Raw genomic sequence first — 21,936 nt, 5'->3', positions numbered from 1 at the left:
ACCTGTTGCAAACTGAGGGAGGTTCCCTGCATGTCTCAGAAAAGGCCTCTGGTGTGCAAGTGTGGAGCAGGGCCCCCACAGTGCAAAGGAAACAGAGGTACTCAGGGGCAAAGGCTCTTGGCCTCTCCTGTAGCAGCTCCAGTTGGTACCTCGTGAACAGTGGACAGCCAATGTGGTCACCTGAGCGTGACACTTATTCCCTCACAAAGCAAGAGAAAGGGGGCAGGGTGTGGGAGTACCCAGAGGGTGTGGTGGGGAGGATGAAGGGACGTGTTCTTCCTCTCTTCAGTGCAAACTGCTTCTGTGAGTCTCAGAGCTGCCAGAGGGCAGTTACCAAATCGGGTCCCCACAGCATCCAGGGTGGGCTGGGAGCCTTAGCCCTTGTCACATGAACAAGCCACACCACATGGCTTCCCTGAGTTCTAACAGCAGAATCTGGGGGTTTTGTCTGGGTACACACTTCCTTGCTGTAGCTGTGTTACCCACTCCTTTGAGCCCCACTTTTCTTTTCTAGAAAAAGGGCATCAATTGCGACCTTAGCAGGTTGCTACCTTACTCCTGTGAAGACTAATTAGGGAAATCCTACAAAGAATAGCTGGCCTTCACAGATATCAATGAATAGCTGGCCTTAAGACATACTGGGCTTCTCTGATAGCTCAGCTGGTAAAGAATCCTCCTGCCATGCAGGAGACCCGGTGTGATTTCTGGGTCGGGAATCCTGATTGGCTGCAGAAGGGACAGGCTACCCACTCCAGTATTCATGGGCATCTCTGGTGGCTTCATGGTGGCTCAGCTGGTAAAGAATCTGATTGCAATGCGGGGGACCTGGGTTCATTCCCTGGACTGGGAAGATCCCCTGAAGAAGGGAAAGGCTACCCACTCCAGTATTCTGGCCTGGAGAATTCCATGGATTGTATAGCCCATGAGGTCGCAAGAGTCGGACACGAATGACGGACTTCCACTTCACTTTCAAGAGATATGACCTTGGAGAAGGAAATGGCACCACACTCCAGTAGTCTTGCTGGGAAATCCCATGGACAGGAGCCTGGCGGGCTATGGTCCGTGGGGTCGCAAAGGGTCAGACACGACTGAGGGAAGAGCAGGCGCTTGCCAGAGGCCCCGGCGCTTTTGATGGCAGAGCCAGGACTGTGGCTGAGGACTGCCAGCTCCCAGGCCTCTCTCACCAGATAGGAGCGTGGAAAACTAGAATCTAAAATAGCCTGAGGGCTTTCCTGGCAGCTCAGTGGTAAAGAATCGCCCCCCTGCCAAAGCAGGGGACACGAGTTCCACCCCTGGTCTGGGAAGACCCCAGATGGCAGGCCAGCTGAGTCCATGCATCACAGCCTCTGGGTCGGTGCTCTGGAGCGTGGGAGCCACAGTACTGAGGTCTGTGGGCACCAGAACCCGTGCTCTGCAACAAGAGGAGCCACCGCAGTGAGAAGCCTACGCCCCCCTAACTGGAGAGCAGCCCCTGCTCGCATCAGCTAGAGAAAAGCCCACACAGCATGAAGACCCTGCACAACCACAAATAAATAAACTCATTGAAAAAACGCAAAAAAAAAAAAAAGAGAGAGATATGACCTGAATTCAGATTAAACTGGAGTCTCCAAGTGTCATCTGGCATTTCTTCCCTGAATCAGCCAAAACCCACACAGTTGCATTTCCAGGGTCAACACTTAGCCAGCGGGGCAGAAAACCCAGCGTGGTTCAAACAAGCTGACAGACAAGCAGCAGAGGACTCACGGGCAGATGGCTTCCCTCCGGTTTCAGGTGGAGTTCTGGGACCACAGCAGGAACCAGCGCTGTCAACCCCTGGGCTCAGCAGCGCCCTCATTCTCAGGCCGGCGGCTCTGCCCTGACCTGCGCAGGAAGGCCACCAACTGCCCCAGGCTGACCTCACGCCCCTCCCACTGCTGTAGCCTGACCTCACCCAGCCCCATCCCTTCCGGCAGAATTAGAGCTCGTCTTCCGGAGCGGCGGGCGCAGCGGGCGCGGCTGGTGCGGCGGTGGCTGGGCAGTGTCGAGCCGGGCCAGATGGACCCTGGGCGTCGGTGAGTGACCTCGGCCTCCGCCGGGTGGAGGGACGGGCTTGTTCCTCAGCTGCGGTCCCTGGGCGCCCCCAGGTCCCGAAATGGAAAGAAAGCGGCGGTTTCTTCGCATTTCCGCTGGCGGTTTAGCGCGCGGGTGGGGAGCGGGGGCGAGGCTTCCCCGGGCTGGGGGCGGAGGTCAGAGAAGGGGCTGGGCGGGCCGGGGGCTGAGGGAAGGGCCCGGGCTTGAGGGAGCGGGCCGGGATTGAGGGACGGGGGCCCAGGGCTCTGGGGAAGGGACCGGGGGGCTAAGGGGAAGGGGCCGGGCCTGAGGGAAGGGGACCGAGGGACTGAGGGAAGTGGAGGAACAAGGGCCTGAGCGAAGGGGCCGGGGGCTGAGAGAAGAGTAGGGGAACGAGGAGCTGAGGGGAAGGGAAGGAGCCGGGGGCTGAGGGAAGGGGAGGAGCCGGGGGCTGAGAGAAGGGGACTGGGGGGCTGAGGGACGTGGATGGGCCGGGAACTGAGGGGACGGGACCAGGCCTGAAGGAAGTCCTGGGGAGGGGAATGAGGTCGGAGAAAGGGGGGCGGGCTGGGGGAACGGAAAGGGGCAGGGCCTGAGGGGTCAGGGTGCGCGGTCCTTAGGTGGCTGGGGCGGAGGGTCCGGGGTCTGAGGGGAGGATGCCCGGGCTCCTGAGAGGAAGGGGCCAGAGAGTTGAGGAGGGCGTCTAGGATAGGAGAGGGGCCCTCCAGGAGGGGTGCAGGACCCGGGATTCGGAAGGAAGGGGTGGGGGAGAGGCCGGGCCCTAAGTGTTCGGGGAAGGGGGCCAAGGGCCCAGAGGGTCCCGGGAAGAACGGGGAGCCCTGGGGAGGGGGTCCAGAACCTGGAGGGTTAGAGGGAGGGGGCGGAGCGCCTAGAGGGTCTAGGGAAAGAGAGGAGCCCTCCGGGAAGGAGAGGGTCACGACTTGGGAGGTCAAGAGGCGGACGGCCGAGGGGGAGGGGCCGGGGTCTCACGAAGGCCGGGCGGGCGGCTCCCTCCCAGCTCTGGGGCCCACACCAGCGGGGAGATGTTGCAGCCAGGTCAGTGGAAAGGCAGCGACCGACGCGGCTGCAGAGTGGAGCGGCTCTGGTTGGGAACAGCCCCTCAGGGTGCGGGATGGGAGTCACCTGGAAGGGAATCACTCTCATTGGAGCTTGGTGCCCCTAGAGAGGGTCTGTGTCAAGGGGGACACGGCTTCCTCCCCCTGGAATCTGTTCGAGTCTGGCCCGGAGGAGCGAGTGTGAGGAACGCACTTCCCACTGGGCAGAGCTCTGAGGTGTCACGGGCCAGCGCGCCCCGCTGGGCTCTTCAGCGACCTGGCCCCCTAACTCGGTAGGGGCTTAACCTGCGGGGGCCGACCACGTGATTCGCCCCGCCGCCCCGCTGGCCGGCGCTGGGCAGAGCCTGACAGCGGGTGAGTCGGGGAGCTGGTGCCTGAGGCTGGCCCGCGCCTCTCTGGGTGGAAAGTGTTCCCAGACCCGAGATGGCAAGGGTGTGCGGGGTTGTCTTTGATGCTCTGCTCCATACCCCCCTCAGTAACTGGCAGTGTGTCCCCCATGACCTTTTCCTTGAAGCATTGTGAGAAGCAGACTGTCAAAAAGTTCACTTGCATGGAGTCCTTGGTGATTCTGATCTTTGGTCGGTGCAGTGCAGCAGGGGCTGGGCAAGCGCCTGGCTGAGAGAGAACGTTGGGAGCCCTGGGGTCTGCCCTGTATTGCAGTGGGCTGCGTCCTGGGGCCCTTGTCCATCAGAGGTCCTGTCTTTGACTGTGCAGGAGGCAGGGGTGGGAGGGGAGTCCTCTGGGTCACGGTGGTGTGGAGAGTGGGCCGTGTGAGACCTGTTTCCTCTGCTACACTGGAGAGGGTGGACACGTGGACGGCTAACTCGGTGTTGGTGGTTTCATCACCTCAGAAACCTTATCGTGTTCCTTATCGTAGAAATGGGCCTGTAGAATGTATGGTCTTGTGTGTCCGGCTTATTCACTTAGCGTGGACGATTTGTAAAGCGTTGTCCGTGTTGTAGTGAATGTCAGTACTTCACTCCTTTTGTCGTCAGATGTTAGTAACATTCCATGGATTGGATAGACCACCTGCTGCGTGTCCATCACTTCACAAGGACATTGGGTTCTTTTCACTTTGGGCTGTTGGGAGTGATGCTCTGTGAACAAGTTTTCTCTATACCTAGGAATGGAGTTGCTGGGATCTGTGGCACCTCTGTGTTTTAACCTTTTGAAGAACTGCCCGATTCTTTGATTTTCCATTTCCACCACCAGCCTAAGAGCCTTCTGATTTCTGCACACCCTCACCAAACTTGTTTTCTGTTTTTTGGACTATAGCCACCCTGGAACATGTGGAGTGGTGGAAGACACCGATTGGCCAGGTCCCGGTCATGTGACCATACGCTCTAGAGCACGTGTGAGCTGCTCCTGGTGGGTCAGCGGTGGAGATAGCAGCAGCACACCGCACTGGAGCCTGGACCAGAGAGAAGGTTCTTGCCAGGTAGGCTCCATTCCTGCTGTGGGGGGTTCGTAGTTATCACTTGTGATTCTGCATCCCCCGGGCCCTCCGTGCAGGCCCCGCTGTGAGATCTGGAAAGGTGGTGGCTTCCCTCGTTGACACAGAACTAGTGTTTTGTTGTCCTGGTCCTCGTCCTTGTCCAGTCCCATTTGACCCCCAGGCTGTACCGTTGAGCCTCACCCACGGGATCGGGAGAGCCCAGTTCTAAAGGAGTTTCATGCAAGGAGAGGCTCCCTGGACCCGAGTGCGGCCCGCCACATTCGTGGAAGTGGAAGTGGAGCCGGGCCCCTAGGAGCTGAGGGCGCGGTGGTGGCTGGGCAGTGTGGAGCCTGGCCAGACCAACCCTGGGCGTCTGCGAGCGGTTTCCTGGCATTTGCGCTGGTGGTTTCGCGCAGCTTCCCCGGGCTGGGGGCGGAGGTCAGAGAAGGGGATGGGCGGGCCCGGGGCTGAGGCAAGGGCCCGGGCTTGAGGAAGCAGGCCAGGCCGGGATTGAGGGAAGGGGGCCTGGGGCTCTGGGGAAGGGACTGGGGTGGGGGCGGTGGGGGGGGGCTGAGGGGAAGGGGCCGGGCCTCAGGGAAGTGGAGGAGCCTGCGCTTGGGCAGAGCCTGAAGGCGGCTGAGTCAGGGAGCGGGTGCAGGAGGCTGGCCCGCGCCTCTCGGGGTGGAAAGTGTTCCCAGACCCAAGATGGCAAGGGTGTGCGGGGTTGTCTTTGATGCTCTGCTCCATACCCCCGTCAGTAACTGGCAGTGTGTCCCCCATGACCTTTTCCTTGAAGCATTGTGAGAAACAGACTGTAAAAAAAAAGTTCACTTGCATGGAGTCCTTGGTGATTCTGATCTTTGGTCCGTGCAGTGCAGCAGGGGCTGGGCAAGCGCCTGGCTGAGAGAGAACGTTGGGAGCCCTGGGGTCTGCCCTGTGTTGCAGTGGGCTGCGTCCTGGGGCCCTTGTCCATCAGAGGTCTTGTGTTTGACTGTGCAGGAGGCAGGGGTGGGAGGGGAGTCCTCTGGGTAACGGTAGTGTGGAGAGTGGGCCGTGTGAGACCTGTTTCCTCTGCTACACTGGAGAGGGTGGGCACGTGGACGGCTAACTCGGTGTTGGTGGTTTCATCACCTCAGAAACCTTATCGTGTTCCTTATCGTAGAAATGGGCCTGTAGAATGTATGGTCTTGTGTGTCCGGCTTATTCACTTAGCGTGGACGATTTGTAAAGCGTTGTCCGTGTTGTAGTGAATGTCAGTACTTCACTCCTTTTGTCGTCAGATGTTAGTAACATTCCATGGATTGGATAGACCACCTGCTGCGTGTCCATCACTTCACAAGGACATTGGGTTCTTTTCACTTTGGGCTGTTGGGAGTGATGCTCTGTGAACAAGTTTTCTCTATACCTAGGAATGGAGTTGCTGGGATCTGTGGCACCTCTGTGTTTTAACCTTTTGAAGAACTGCCCGATTCTTTGATTTTCCATTTCCACCACCAGCCTAAGAGCCTTCTGATTTCTGCACACCCTCACCAAACTTGTTTTCTGTTTTTTGGACTATAGCCACCCTGGAACATGTGGAGTGGTGGAAGACACCGATTGGCCAGGTCCCGGTCATGTGACCATACGCTCTAGAGCACGTGTGAGCTGCTCCTGGTGGGTCAGCGGTGGAGATAGCAGCAGCACACCGCACTGGAGCCTGGACCAGAGAGAAGGTTCTTGCCAGGTAGGCTCCATTCCTGCTGTGGGGGGTTCGTAGTTATCACTTGTGATTCTGCATCCCCCGGGCCCTCCGTGCAGGCCCCGCTGTGAGATCTGGAAAGGTGGTGGCTTCCCTCGTTGACACAGAACTAGTGTTTTGTTGTCCTGGTCCTCGTCCTTGTCCAGTCCCATTTGACCCCCAGGCTGTACCGTTGAGCCTCACCCACGGGATCGGGAGAGCCCAGTTCTAAAGGAGTTTCATGCAAGGAGAGGCTCCCTGGACCCGAGTGCGGCCCGCCACATTCGTGGAAGTGGAAGTGGAGCCGGGCCCCTAGGAGCTGAGGGCGCGGTGGTGGCTGGGCAGTGTGGAGCCTGGCCAGACCAACCCTGGGCGTCTGCGAGCGGTTTCCTGGCATTTGCGCTGGTGGTTTCGCGCAGCTTCCCCGGGCTGGGGGCGGAGGTCAGAGAAGGGGATGGGCGGGCCCGGGGCTGAGGCAAGGGCCCGGGCTTGAGGAAGCAGGCCAGGCCGGGATTGAGGGAAGGGGGCCTGGGGCTCTGGGGAAGGGACTGGGGTGGGGGCGGTGGGGGGGGGCTGAGGGGAAGGGGCCGGGCCTCAGGGAAGTGGAGGAGCCTGCGCTTGGGCAGAGCCTGAAGGCGGCTGAGTCAGGGAGCGGGTGCAGGAGGCTGGCCCGCGCCTCTCGGGGTGGAAAGTGTTCCCAGACCCAAGATGGCAAGGGTGTGCGGGGTTGTCTTTGATGCTCTGCTCCATACCCCCGTCAGTAACTGGCAGTGTGTCCCCCATGACCTTTTCCTTGAAGCATTGTGAGAAACAGACTGTAAAAAAAAAGTTCACTTGCATGGAGTCCTTGGTGATTCTGATCTTTGGTCCGTGCAGTGCAGCAGGGGCTGGGCAAGCGCCTGGCTGAGAGAGAACGTTGGGAGCCCTGGGGTCTGCCCTGTGTTGCAGTGGGCTGCGTCCTGGGGCCCTTGTCCATCAGAGGTCTTGTGTTTGACTGTGCAGGAGGCAGGGGTGGGAGGGGAGTCCTCTGGGTAACGGTAGTGTGGAGAGTGGGCCGTGTGAGACCTGTTTCCTCTGCTACACTGGAGAGGGTGGGCACGTGGACGGTCCGCTAACTCGGTGTTGGTGGTTTCATCACCTCAGAAACCTTATCATATTCCCTCACCCCCCAACACTAGGCAACACTATCTACTTTGTCTCGCTGTAGACTTACCAGATCTGGCCACTGATAGAAATGGGCCTGTGTAATGTATGGTCTTCTGTGTCCGGCTTCTTCACTTAGCGTGGACGATTTGCAAAGCCTTGTCCCTGTTGTAGTGGATGTCAGTACTTCACTCCGTTTATCGTCAGATATTAGTAACATTCCTTTGAATGGATAGACCACCTGCTGCGTGTCCATCACTTCACAAGGACATTGGGTTCTTTTCACTTTGGGCTGTTGGGAGTGATGCTCTGTGAACAAGTTTTTTATATTCCTAGGAATGGAGTTGCTGGGATCTGTGGTACCTCTGTGTGTTAACCCTTTGAAGAACTGCCAGATTCTTTGATTTTCCATTTCCACCACCAGCATAAGAGCCTTCTGATTTCTGCATACCCTCACCAAACTTGTTTTCTGTTTTTTGAAAGGTAGCTACCCTAAAACGTGTGCAGTGGTATCTCAAAAGTCGGCTTTGATTTGCATTCCCTTGATGGTTAGTGATACTGTCTGTTCACAAGCTTATCATCCATTTATATGTCTTTGGAAAAATGTCTGTTCAGATCCTTTCCCCTTTTCAAAATGTGGTTAACTGTCCCTTTTATTATTGACTAGTAAGAATTCTTTATATATTCTGGGTAGATGATTTGAAAATATTTTCTCTCATTCTGTAAATAGTGTTGATTTTGATGGGTATCTTTTGAAGCCAAAAGTTTAAAATTTTGTCCAGTTTGTTTTTTTCTGTTTTCACTTGTGCTTTTAGTGACGGCAAAGCATCTAAGGTCTGTTGTCGAATTCAAGGTGATGAAAATCTGTGCTTATGTTTTTTTTTTCTAAGAATATAATAGTTTTACTTCAGACACTTAGGTTTTTTGCTCCATTTTTTTCCAGTTAATTTTTGTGTGTGGTGTGAGGTAGGGTTCTAGAGGCATTATCTTCAGATTTGAAAAAAAACAAAACCAAAACAGGCCTTTAATTTTTCAAAGAGTTGTTTTCATGATTTTTTTAATTAAAAATATTGAGAGGGAATAGATTATTATAGATTTGAGCCTATCACTAGCTACCCTTGCAAGATTTTCATAGATGCTGGATGATAACTGCAGTACCCAGAATGTACTAAGCAACCTACACAAGTTAAGATTTCTAAAGGCAGAGTTGAGGAAGGCCAGCAGAGCATCTTCTGTCTGGTTGCTAATGCATGCCAGGCCACACGTCAGCACATACGGTGTATGCCTGTGACGAGTCTGGTCCTGGGGAACAAGGGGATTCTAGGCATCTGTCATGTCTAGCAGTGCAGTGTCTAGTCAGGGCTATCCTGTGGTCTTAGGGAAGAGGTGCTTAGCTGGTGGCTCGGAGAATTGGAGTGTTGGTCTTTTGAAGTAACCGTACCTGTTCATTAGAGACACAGCTTGCTGCTCTTTTGCTCCCCGAGTCACCATTCTTCACATTCCGGTAGCAGTCACTGCTCTGAGTTCTAGCTCAGTCATGTCACCATCCCTTTCGGGAGTGCTTCTCATACGTACATCTATATGAAAGTGTGAGAATGGTAGTCACTCAGTCATGTCCGAATCTGTGGCCCCATGGACTGTAGCCCGCGAGGCTCCTCTATCCATGGAATTTTGCCTGCAAAAATATTGGAGTGGGTTGCCTTCATTTTTCTGGGGACTCTTCCCCATCCAGGGATTGAACCTGGGTCTCCTGCATTGCAGGCAGCTTCTTTACTGTCTGAGGCACCAAGGAAGCCATATATGTATATATATATATATACACACACACACACACACACATACACACATATACACATACACCCAGAGTAATAGAATTGTATCGCAGAATAAATTAGGATGAACCAGAAATGGAAAGCTCTCAGCATTTTAGCAAACAAATATGTACACTAGCCATTGAAGCAATGATTTCTGTTTGCATTAAGAAGAAACTTCATACAGTTGTAAATCTTATGGAACTTCTTTATTTCCTGTAGTTTCTCACTGTGGCTGAAAGTTAGTTGAAGTCTTTGGTTAGGGAAATGCAAATTTCTTTACAAAACCTTGTTATGTTGGGGAGGATTTCAGAGGTATTCTAAAAGGATCTCAACCCACAAAGATTTGCCCAGGGTGCCTGTCAGCACATATCCTTCTGAGCTTTTTACTCTTAATCGTTTTACAGACAGAAACTCTCCCCAGTGCCTGGGAATTCCTCATTGGATTACTGAGTTTTCAGCAGAGTTTTGTGAGTGTCTCACATCTGCACCTGGAGAAGAAAGGTTTGTGCACCGTGAGCGTGCTCATAATGCTCCACTGGGCAGGCAGGGAAACGCCTTTGACAAGGAACGTAATGGGTGTTTCTCACTGGGTTTGCAGAGATAGGGACGATAACTTTCTGGGAGGAAATTTTCTTGTTTGAAAGATAAAGTCAATTTTGGTGTTGCCTGTGGTCTAGAAAGCAGAGGGGATTCCACAGGACTCTGGAGTGGAGGACTCGGGGCACCTCCCCCCGGGCAACCACCTGGCCCCTTCTTCCTGTTCCATGGGGGAGTGGGGAGCCTGTGGCCATGACGCGGGGGGAAAACCGGCCAGTGCTCAGCTGCCCATGAGTGAGGCTGGCTTCTGGAGGGACGGGTGGAGAGTGGACCCTGGGACTTCTGTGCCGCCAGCATGGAGAAGACACAGGCCAGGACGCGGGTTTCACCTTGTCCTTGGGTGGGGAGTGCATCTCGCTGGAGACCCTGTCCTTCTGCATGACCGACCGTCCCCTCACTGGCTGAGGAGACCACTAGGCCACCGGAGTCCTGTGGGTGGGCAGCCCCTTCTCAGGCCAGTGTGGTACCATGGGCAGTCTTGACTTGGGGAGGCAGAGGCTTAGGGCAGAGCACTTGGCTTTCAGGCAACTGTGTCTCCATGTGTGAATAGGCACGCTGGTTATGCCTGCCGGTGCTGAGCCGGTCTGTCGGTTCCTGAAGATTGTGTCCAAAGCAGTTTGTGTCTGGGCGCTTCCTGCCTTGCTTCACCTAATCAGAGGGGAGCAAGGGTCCCGATGGGACAGTGTCCAGGGGACTGCGTTGATCCTGCCCACCTGGTGGCACATGCTTCCCTACCCAGCTGATGTGGCAGGAGTCCAATCTGGGAATCAGAGCTGTTCCCCTCGATCCATCCCTGCCACCACCTTGGACTTGTGACCTAGCAGAGCTGGGGGCGCAGGTCGACCTGCCTGTGGGAGTCTCAGGCCTGCGAAGGGCTCCCGTCCTCTTTGGATCCACACAGAGCACAGAGCATATGGCCCCACCAAGTGAGACTGGCAGTGTCCTCAGCTCAGACACCAGGATGGGGGCTTCTGGTTGCGTGCAAACAAGCCTCAGTTTCTTCCTGGCCTGTGTGCAGTTTTATGAGTACTTCTGGGGAGAGTGAAACCTTTCTTCTGGTCACTTTCTTTTGAAGTTCTGAAAGGCTAGATTTTGCCTTTGCAGTTATGCAAAGAGCAGCGTGGTCCGGCTGCGAGGCTGTGTCATTGTTGTCTGAGCCGATAAATTCCAGAGTTTCAGGGCTCTGCTGAGGAGGCAGGGCGGCCTGCCTCAGGGCTCCCCGGCACAGAAGTTGGCATTCTCTGTGTTCTGCGTTTCCCCAAGTAGATGGCAAAGCAGCCCTTGAATGATTTATTGACTTGTCAGAGTCTAAGTTAAGAAAATCATTGTAGGGTTTCCAGTAATTATTTTTGAGTCAAAATGGTGCTTTAAAAAAAAAATTGTGATAAAATGCAGCAGACTTTACCATTGGCGACAGCGCATTCCCAGTGTTGGACAACACTGTTGTCAGGAGACTTAGTCGGGGAGGTTCCCATTGAGTGAAGTAGCACACGGGACTTTTTTTATTTTGCAGAAAATGTTCTCATTTGAGTTGTAGCTAGGAGTATTTCTTCTGTGTTTCTGCCCTGTGACTGCTCTCATGTTAGGTTTCTTTTGATCCTTCTGGTGTCACTCAGGCATGGGGATTATGAGTGACCTTGTTTTATTTTAATGGTTGTGGCATGTAGGAATGTAGTGCCCTGACCAGGGATTGAACCTGGGCCCCCAGCATTGGGAGCGAGGAGTCTTAGCTGCTGGACCCCCAGGGATGTCCCATGAGTGGACCTCTTGAGCACATAGCTCTCTGCCCTCCCTGTGCTGTCCAGCGTTTTGGGGTCCCAGGCAGGGCATCTGTGTGGGTCTCTGGGCAGGGCTCTCCTGGCATCTGTGACCCTCAGCGCTGCTCTTCCAGATGTGGAAAGCCTCGGCAGGCCACACTGTGTCCATCAACCGGGACGACGGGGGAGCCGACAACTGGGAGTACCGACCCTGATTTCGTGGTAGGAGCCGCCAGTCTGCCCACCTTTCCCGTCTCCTGAAGTGGAACCTCCCAGGTTTTTGGGTGGATGGGTGGGTGGGGGGCTGTTTTACAATCCAGGGTGTGGGGTGTACTCCTTCTTTCTTTTCCTTTTCAGAATGACGTAAGTGAAAAAGAGCAGAGATGGGGGGCCAAGGCCGTGCCAGGATCTGGGCACCAGGAGCACATCACGTAAGAGACTTTATCGATCTTTGTGTGACAGTGACATTCTAAAATGTGAAGGGGTGAGGTGGGGCACACTCCCCGCTGGGTAGCGCGAGTGCCCTGCTTCTGTGGGCTGGCCCTGCTTCTGCGTTGTCTGGTCCCTTGTTTACACAGTAGATAAAAATGAGGTCTGACATGTATATACGTAAGTGTTTGTGTACGTGCATGTGTAAAGATGTGCTCAGTGACTTTAAATCCTCATTGCCCGTGACTGCTGTACTTCTTACTCTCCAGTCTGGTTTTCAACCTTGTAGTTTTCATCCAGGAACACAGTCACTTAAGCTGTTCTCTCTGCGGAAGGGAGATTTCTAAAGCATGGGCTGTCTTTGAAGATCTGAGATCAAAAACACCCCCTCCTTAATGTGTATTATTTTGTTATAATGTGATTATTCTGTTGTTGTCAGTTGAATCCCATGAGCTGAATCCTGAACTTCATGTTCTCATGAAGGTCGAGATAGGAGACTGCACGAAGCAAGGATTGTCCCTGACTTGGCCCGTCTTAACTCGCCACCTCCAGGGTAGCTTGTTTTCTTGTTGGGAAGTGTAGATAGTCTTCTTCCCCAGCTCCTCAGGGGCTTGGGAGGTGGCCAGTCCTGGTTGGTGTTCTAAGCCGTACGTCTGGGATTGCCATCCGGATGTGGAGTGAGGTGGCCCTCAGCTGCTTTGGGTGACAGCCGCCTGGCCTGCCCGGTTCTGGCTGCATCTTGTGATCTGTCCCGCTCTTCCTAGTGCTTAAAGTGAAAATGACTTTTACATCTTAAGTTCTGTAAGCCTCTCACTTCACCTTTGAATGGAAAGCCAGGGTGCTTCATGTTGAGAGAAACCGTCTGAATATTCCACATCTCTTGGTTCCTGGCCTAGGGTCGTCCGGGTGCAATCCTGTTGACTTTGTCTCCCATTTGCGTCTGGTGATGTTTACGGAGCTGGCTCTCCCACTTCATGTCTGGTGAACCCCAAGGAGCTGTCCTCCACGTGGTGGAATGCTGTCTACATCGTAGCCCCAGGTTCTGTAGGGGCTTGGAGATGCCTCATTGTGTGTGTTCAGACTTGCTTTTTTCCCCATTAACCTGCTTCTGACTCTGAAAACTGCTGGAGTTGGGGGCAGCTGGAGGTGCAGTAAAGTGAACACAAGGGAGGCTGGGCTGGGGAGCCACCGGGGAACGACACCTCACAGATTGCAGAGATAACGTCCTTGTCTGTCCTCCCAGAAAGCACAGACGCATGTCTTGGCTGGCTGTCTGACCGATTTGTTCGTCTTCCATCTCTTCCCTCCCAAGTATCCACAAGCTGTGGGAGAATGTGTTTCAAGAACACCAGACCCTCAGGGAGAAAGAGCTGGAAATGGGACCCAAAGCCTCTCCTGGCTACAGAGGGAAGTTTGGCGTGGAGCAGGACAGGATGGACAAGGTAAGTGCCGACCCACGTGGTGTCAGTCCTGGCGTGCTTGACCTCGCCAGGGTCAGCAGGGTCGTCTCTCAGCCCTCCCCTTCCGTTGAAAAGTTGGGAATCCACTTGTTGAGGACGAGATTTGCCAGAAGTAACTCTCTCAATTGATCTTAGCCGAGAAGGGCTGTGGTTTCTGGAAGCTCTCTTCAGATTCTGAGTTGCTGGGGAGGGAGGTGTTTTGGGAAGGCTGCAGCTGGAGATCAGGTCCTACCAGAGGCCAGCTCTGTGACCAGGACAGAGGCCCACAGGCAGCCAGACTGCTGGCATGGGCGTCATGTGTTGTTCAGGCTGCAGCCTTAGTGGTTCCCATCTGCAGCCCAGAGCTGAGTTTCAGCGCCTGGTTTCACGTCGAGGCTGGAAAGTCAGCCACCTAGCGTGCTGCTGTCCTTCGCACACTTGTTGACCTTCAGAGAGGACCCTGTCCTCCGGCGTCAAACCATGGCCCACCAGGCTGAGGACAGGCAGGTCTCAGTAGGTGGGACTGTAGCTGTTAAGAGTGCAGCATCCTTTGCTGGTACTCAGAGAGGGGGCTGGATCAGCTGGGGGCTGTGTCCGCCCTGCAGAGGGGACAATAGACTGGAGCAGGTGTGCTGCATCTGCAGTGAAGAGGGTGTGTGTTTCCCAGGCTGGGTAACTTGAGATGTCTGCCTTTACTCTGTGCTGAGGTGTAAGCTGGGGTCAGATTCCTCTGTAATTCCACCCCATCTGCCTTGTGTCTGGATCGCCCTCAGCCCAGAATGGCAGGGCTTGTCACACTGGTGAGCCAGCACCTGCTTGAGAGAGGGGCGCCTCTCATGACCAGAGCGTCATCCCTGCTTCCCGCAGTGCTCTGCCTGGTGCTGACTATCTCATAAATAGAGTCTCGTCAGTGTGAGAACAAGGCCAATCTGGGGGAGAAAGCTGTTATCATAAGAAAGTTGGGCGAATCGCTAAGCTTTCACTCTGGCCATATTTTTGGAACAGTTCTCCCTGACTTCTTGGTGATGAAGAGTCACGCTGGCGGATCCTTTGGGCATGCTGCTGCCTCCATGTTACCTTGCTGATGTTTTCTGGGTGAGACCCCTGAAGCTGCAGATGGGTAGTCTCTGCCACAGGTGTTTGGAGGCCACGGTGCTCCTGATCGGCTATTGGCTGTGGTCATCGAATCCAGCCTGGGAGGGAGAGAAAGTAACAGCTCCAGACTGGAAAGTAAATCCTGCTTTGCTCCCCGGCTGTGGAAGAACGCGCGCCCTGAGCTGCCTGCAGAGTTATCAGAGGTGGTGGTGACCCTGTGGGGGTTGGACCCTAAACGCTGCTGCTGAAGTTCCGGTTAAACAAGCAGGAGAGGAGTTGGTAGTGCGCTGGCAGGCCCCTCACTGTATTGAAGGAGGGGGCCAAGGTGGGGGTGATTCCCTGGGGAGGAGCTAGGCTGGACGAGCCGCCTCCTCTCCCGGCATTGGGTCATGCGTCAGTCATCTGTCCTGCATCCTCAGTGTCCATAAAGAGGACCGTGACCACTCTCCATTCTGCCGAGGGCGCCTGCTGCCTTACTCTGAGGGTCATGCCTGGGCGACTGGAGCAGTACGGGGCCGCTCAGTGTTCAGGGTGTAAATATTTTTAGCTTCCCGGCCACCACAGGGTCTCTGGTGGCTCCTGAAGTACCTGTATTGTCTTGACACGAAGTTAGATATAGATTTTCTGTAAATGAACAATGTTCAGAAACACCTGTATGTTCTTTGTATGTTATTTACAAAGAACCTAAGTGCTGGATGTGGGCCATGGGCCATGGCTTGCTGACCACACAACGGGAGCTCGGGGTGGACTGCTCGGTGTGCATGAGGCCTTGAGAGGTCACCAGACCTGCTTCCCTGACGGGGGTGGCGGGACGGTGGCAGGCCCCACTGCACACCTGGGCGGGCTGGGTATGTGGCAGGTGTTGACACTGAACGGGCGGTGTGCCTGAAGCATGCCATCTGTATTGCAGTTTGTGCCCTGATTTCTGGGCCACGTGCTTTGACAGTGTCCCACCTGAAAAGGGTGATCACTGCCAGCAGTCTTCTTGGAAGTGGGCTTAGGAGTCGCTGGTAGGCTGCTGGCTCTGTGGTTCTGGTTGGGGCTGGCTTCCTGGTTCTTCACACCCAGGCACCTCAGAAGGCCCCCTGTGGCTGGGGTTCTTGGGAGACTTCTTGGGAGCCTGGTGTGGAGAGGGTTCAAACACCTGACTGGGGGGCCCTGGTGTTGTGATGCCCCATGGAGTTACCTCCCTCTGGGCCGGCTTCCACGTTGAGTGATTTTGTTTGCGTCACCCATGCCGACCAGAAGTGCAGGCTGCCTCAGGGTCGGGGGGCGCGTCCAGTGTGGCCATGCTGGTGGGTGTCTGATGCTTCCCTTTTGCCCCTGTTTCAGTCAGCTGTTGGCCATGAGTATCAGTCAAAGCTCTCCAAGTGCTGCTTGCAGGTTGACTCCATCTGGGGGTTTGGAGGCAAGTTTGGTGTCCAGTTGGACAGAGTGGACCAGGTGAGTGAAGCGTTGTGAGTAGACAAGAATCGGGGTAGTGGTTTCCCCTTGGGGGTCAGGAGGGAGCTCCTGGGTGCTGGCCGCATGCAAGTGCTTCATTACCAAAAATGTATCATGTGTGCCTGTCTCTGGCACATATATGAAGCTCCCATGAGATGGTTTTAAAACATCAGGAGAGGACAGTGCTGGAATCCACCCCTGCTTCAAACTACCTCGGCTTTCTCACTGACCATGTAATCCCACCATGGAATTATCCATGACATGGCTTCTGTCTACACGGGGTATCCTGTGTTGAGCTTGCCGCCAACCCTACACAAGGGTGAGAGACGAACAACAGGGCGGTTAGGACAGATGTCAGGCAGCTACTGAGGTCTTCTCCTGCAGAGGTCTGTAGAAGAGCCTTGGTCAGAGACCTGCTTCTCAGGTACAACACCAGTCTCAGAAACCCAAACTCACTCTTTATCAAGCAAAGGGTTGGCATACGTTTTAAGTATGGTATCCAGTAAATGAAGAGGTGTGTGCTAGTGGGATCTTAGAGTGGAGAAAACTGTGCCAGAACCTTGAGTCCATGAAAGAGAACAAGTTGACATGGATGAACTCACCACTCAGAGCCACCATAAGAAGTATATTAGTTAGCTTGCGCTGTGGAACAAACAAGCTCAGCACCTAGTGGCTTAAAATAATGTGTATTTATTATCTCAGGTTCTTTCAGTGGGGTCAGAAATTCAGAAATGGCTTAGCTGTGCAATTCTGGCTTGGGAGTCCCTTGTGAGGTTATCGTCAAGATGTCATGTAGGGCTTCAGGTATCTGAAGGTTGTTCTGGGACTGGAAGATCAGCCTGCAAGATAGCACACTCACAGGGCTGTTGGCGGAGCCTCAGCTCCTCACCACATGGACCTCTCCTCAGGCTGCTTGAGTGTCCTCACAGCATGGCAACTGGCTTCACCCAGGGCAGGAAGTGCGAGAGAGAGTGAGGAAGAGTCTGAAATGCCTCTGATGGCCCACTTTTCAGTAGTTACATGCTGTCATTGCTGCCTTATTCTATTCACTAGAAGCGAGTCCCTAAGCTTGGTCCATACTTAAGGAGTGGGAGATTGGGTTCCCTTCTGAGCAGAGGAATACCCCAGAACTTGAGGACATAACTTAAAACCACCACAACAAAACTCCAGGGACAGCAGTATTCTGGGAGCTTCTTTCGGCTTAGACTTTATGACCAACTACGGGATGGTACCAACTGTTGCTAGCCCTCTCCCCCCTCCCCAGTCAGAAAGTGGCCCCAGCTGGCTGTGTCTACAGGGCCTAAGACTTCCGGGTGTCTGCCACCGTGTCCTCACTCTGGAGATCACACTCATTCTCTTCTAAGCATCTCACACCTGGAACCCGGCATCCTGGGCAACGCAGGGACCACACCCCATCCTCTCCCACAAGTCAACTCCAGCACAAGTTTTTAAATATTTACTTGGCCACGCTGAGTCTTAGCTGCATCGTGCTGGATCTTTTAGTCATAGCAAGTGGGAGCTTTAGTCGTGGCACGTGGGATCTAATTCCCCAAGGAGGGATCAAACCCAGGCCCTCTGCATTGGGAGCATGGGGTCTAAGCCACTGGAGCATCAGGGAAATCCCAGTAGCATCATTTGTTGAAGCAATAAGACAAAATGAGGCTTTGATTTTATAAAGTCTCAGCCAATTCTGATAAAGAGTGCCTGGTCACATTTGCTGAGTTTTTGGCAACTCGGCAGCATGTCAAAAAATTGGGCCCAATCACACGTACAGGCTCATTCTATGATTTCCAGGACACAACAGTAAACATCAGTTCATGTTCAACAGGCCAAAAGAGAACAGCCTTTCTGTGGTTATCTACTGTTGCACAGTGAACCGCCCAGAACTTAGTGGCTGCAAACAGCCACCCATTATCTCTCATCAGGCTGTGGGTCGGGGGCTGACTGGGGCTAGATGTGTGATCGATCTCCAGTGGAGACAGTCCTGCATCCACAGTCAGCTGGTGGGTCAGCTGAGCTTGGCTGCTCAAGGGTAGCCATGGTTCATGATGGACAAGCTGGCTGCTGGCAGGGATGATGATGGGAGTCCTGTCCTCCAGCAGGCTGGCCTGGGATTGTTCACAGGGAAGTGGCCAGAGAGCAATGCTCTCAAGGCCCTGTGAGGCTTGTCACTTTGCCTGTTTCTATTGGCCAAGCCAAGTCACAAGGCCAGCCCAGAAGCTGCAGAAATACGCTGTGTCTCTTGACGGGAAATGTTGCAAAGTAGCGTGGCAAAGGGGGCAGCTACAGGCCAGGGCAGGAGAATCATGGCCTCCTACATTCCACTCCACGTGTGGTCTTCTTGACTTGATGCTGAAGAAGAGACTGGATAGAACTCAACATCTTCCCACTGTTGTTATTGTTGTTCCATTGCTAAGTCGTTCTTACTCTTTGCAACCCCATGAACTGCAGCACCCCAGGCTTCCCTGTTCTTCACTATCTCCTAGAGTTTGCTCAAACTCATGTCCATTGAGTCTGTGATGCTAGCTGACCATCTCATCCTCTGTCGCCCACTTCATTTGGATAGAACTGAACATCTTCCCACTAAAAAACTCTTTAAAAACCAAAAAGGACAGCTTTGAAACAGAGTTGGAAACATCTATTTCAAGCCAAGGGCCAAAATCACACTGAATAGTGATGTGTCACAAGTGGTCTCAAAGTCAGGGACAAGTCAAGGATGCTGTGATCACCTCTGTTAATTATCAATGCTCTGAAAGTTCTAGAATGTGCTATTGAACAAGAAAATTCAATAATAATTGTGATAGCTGAAAGAGGGAAATAAATTAGCCAGTGATTGAAGATGATATAATGGCCTACCTGAAAAACACAAAAGTATCAGCTGAAACATGGTAATAATAGAACAGAACAGCTCTGTCAGGGAGTCAGATGCTAACAACTCTCCAGAGTTATTGTTGGCAAAAGAATCAGTGTAATTCCTGGAAATTGCAGTGGAGAAAGGATGCAATCAGAAAGAGCAAGGTTGTGGGGGGAATAGAAATACCCTATGATTAAACTTAAGAGGAATAAGATACCAATCTGCACAAAAATGTAAAGTTCTGAGGAACGAAGGATGGAAGGAAGGGATCGGGGGAGGGAGGAAGGAAGTTTGTAAACATGGATGGATGGATGGATAAATGAACAGATGGATGATGGATGGATAAATGAACAGATGGATGGATGGATTAATGAGTGGATAGGTGGATGGGTGGTTAGATAGGTGGATGGATGGATGGGTGGTTGGATAGATGCATGGACAGATGGGTGGTTGGATAGATGGATAGATTGATAGACAGATGGATGATGGATGGATGGGTGGATGAATGGATTAGTGAGTAATAATAGTAGATGGATGGACAGATGACTGGCTGACTGGATGGATGGGTGGATGGATGGATGAATGAATTAGTGAGTGGATGGATGGATGGATTACTGAGTAGATGGATGGATGAACAGATGCCTGGCTGGCTGGCTGGATGGGTGGATGAACAGAGGATGGAATGAATAAAGCACGTGTTTACACTCCAATTCTAGAAACATATTCTAGGAAATTAAGTAGGAGCTGGGCGATGATTGTTTTCTCCAGAACAGTGACAAGTGTTTGGAAACGGCCTCAGTGCTATCAGTGAGTGGTGAGGTGCAATCTGTGGACACCCCACAAGGAACAGCCCTCCCCCTCCTTCCTGCCACCTTCAGCAGCCGCCGCCCCAGGACTGACTCGTCTGTGTGTGTGTTTCCAGTTTACCCGCACTAATGCTACAGGTGATTATACAGCGTCCAGAATACGACAAAGACGACATTTTGAACTCCATGCGATCTTTAATCTGTTTAAAGTTGTTGTATGGCCCCTAAGGTATTTTATTACAGACTTTTTAATTAGTGAAAAATTCATGAATACCATAGAGAAAATGTTTTAAAATTTAATGTTTCTTCTATTTATGTAAACTTATGAATTCATTTATATACTTTTTCTTGTATAGCCAGGCTATAAATATCCTTTCAGATCAATTCATGTTCTGATATCTGATTTTAGTCTTTCAAATGAATGTACTGTAATGCTTGTCTGTATAAATCCTATGAACAAATATATGGCTTTTGTAAATGATGCATTTATTGTAATTATTCTTGTTTAATTTTTAAATGATAAACCATGAGAGAAGGGGTTTTCCTGCAATTGTAAAATCATCATGACACGGTATGCATTATCCTTCCAGAATGTAACTGAGCTCTCCAACACTCACCCTGAAATGAGCGAACTTAATTTCAACCAATTGTTCTATTTTAACGACTGACCTAAACTGTACTTTTTCTAGCAAGAAATGCTTTCTCTCTGCAGAGTGAAGCGATTTAAAAGTACTGGGTGTTGAATGTGAGCTTCTAGTGAAGCTTGGGCTGAAAGCATGGCTAGAAGACGACTATGACAATCTCTCCCGTGACCTGGTCTCTGAGGACCCGGGTGCCTCTCTCCACTGAGACTCTTCGGGGACCAGTCGCAATGCGCTGCACCCGCTGCAGAGCCGGTGCGCTGGACGGTGAAGGAGCCACGTCCGGACAGACAGACAGCGTAGAGCAGCTCTGACAAAGGCTTTAGTTTTCTTATGTAAAGCATCTTTTTATATCTGTAAACATGTTTAAAGAATGGACCTAGGCGTACATTTGTAGATTTTGATGACATAGCCATTTTGGATTGTATAAGCAGCAAATGTAACTTTTACTTTTCCAGGAGCACATTACAAAAGCCAGCAAGAGATGCGTTCAGATCACAGTGCGTTATTTATTATGCAGTGATGTCTCAGTAGACAGAGACGGCATGTCTCTTTACATGTGGGCTCCACCTTTAATTTACTTGTACAATTCATTGTTACCATTCTGTTTTTCTACTAATCTTTGGTGAACTTCCTGAATATGTGACAAAGTACGTACAGTCTACTTTTGAACTATTTTTGTCACAGTATTATTTATTGCTTTCTTTCAATAAAGTACTGAAGGAAAATTTCCCACTGCCAATAGAGTGTGCCGAGGGTAAGCTGTACTCTGAGAACAGACCAGAGCTGGTAATGGGAGCCCGTGTCATCGGACATTGTTAAGAGAAACGGATGGATACAATGGAAAGGCTAGAAGGCGGAAGCATAGATGTCCCCAAAGGACGACCGACCTGGTATTCATGCTCTTGGCTCTGGAGGCAAGAGGCTCCATCACTTCAGCACCTGCGGGGACAGGGCCCCTCTGCTGCGGAGGCGTGGGCAGCGGGCCGAGGATGGGAACAAAGTGCAGGTGTCAAGGCTCACCGTGGATCCCAGGGCGGGGTGGCCGAGGGCAACCCTGATGCGGACCCGAATGATGCACTAGGGAGTGTGCGTGTGCACGCCTGTGTGTGGGAGCTTTTTATGTTATTTTAGTCAACAGTCTTTATTATTCATATATCCATAGAAACAAGAATGTAGCAAGGGGAGGTGGGAGGGAGATTCAAGAGGGAGGAGACATACGTTCATCTATGGCTAATTCATATTGATGTATGGCAGAAATCAAGCCGATACTGCACAGCAATTATGCTTCAGAAAAAAAGAACACAGCAAGGTGGTCAGGAAATTATGAAAAGAAGCTTTCTCACAGAGATTTATAATCACAACTCTGTGTATCTGGGAGCAGGCTGCCCACCATCATCAGGACTTCCCCCCAGCATCAGACCTTCCCCCCCAGCATCAGGCCCTAGTCTAGCATCAGACCTTTCCAGAGCATCAGACCCTCCCCCAGCATGAGACCCTAGTCCAGCATCAGGCCCTCCTCAAGCATCAGACCTTCCCCCAGCATCAGGCCCTAGTCTAGCATCAGACCTTTCCAGAGCATCAGACCCTCCCCAAGCATCAGGCCCTAGTCCAGCATCAGACCCTACCCAGCATCAGACC

The 21,936-nt window shown here is 52.6% G+C and overlaps 1 protein-coding gene across 1 annotated transcript; it reads left to right on the top strand.

Moving 5' to 3' along the window:
* Nucleotides 1-1,749: 1,749 nt before the first annotated feature.
* LOC122710050 lies at nt 1,750-20,315 on the top strand. Its single transcript, XM_043927494.1, has 7 exons — nt 1,750-2,051; nt 4,401-4,563; nt 11,682-11,810; nt 11,946-12,019; nt 13,330-13,459; nt 15,884-15,994; nt 19,617-20,315. Exons 1-7 carry the CDS (start codon nt 1,750-1,752, stop codon nt 19,782-19,784), a joined length of 1,077 nt encoding a protein of 358 aa, XP_043783429.1. The 3' UTR covers nt 19,785-20,315.
* Nucleotides 20,316-21,936: the final 1,621 nt, after the last annotated feature.

The sequence above is a fragment of the Cervus elaphus genome, chromosome 16 (genome assembly GCF_910594005.1).
Source record: "Cervus elaphus chromosome 16, mCerEla1.1, whole genome shotgun sequence".
In the NCBI taxonomy this organism is placed as follows: domain Eukaryota; kingdom Metazoa; phylum Chordata; class Mammalia; order Artiodactyla; family Cervidae; genus Cervus; species Cervus elaphus.
This window is presented reverse-complemented; position numbering and strand designations above follow the sequence as displayed.

Coding starts and splice junctions, on each gene's coding strand:
- LOC122710050 (XM_043927494.1), top strand. CDS start 1,750: ATGGCTTCCCTCCGGTTTCAGGTGGAGTTCTGGGACCACAGCAGGAAC. Junction 11,811..11,945: donor GTACCGACCCTGATTTCGTG/GTAGGAGCCGCC, acceptor TTTCCTTTTCAG/AATGACGTAAGTGAAAAAGA. Junction 12,020..13,329: donor GGGCACCAGGAGCACATCAC/GTAAGAGACTTT, acceptor TTCCCTCCCAAG/TATCCACAAGCTGTGGGAGA.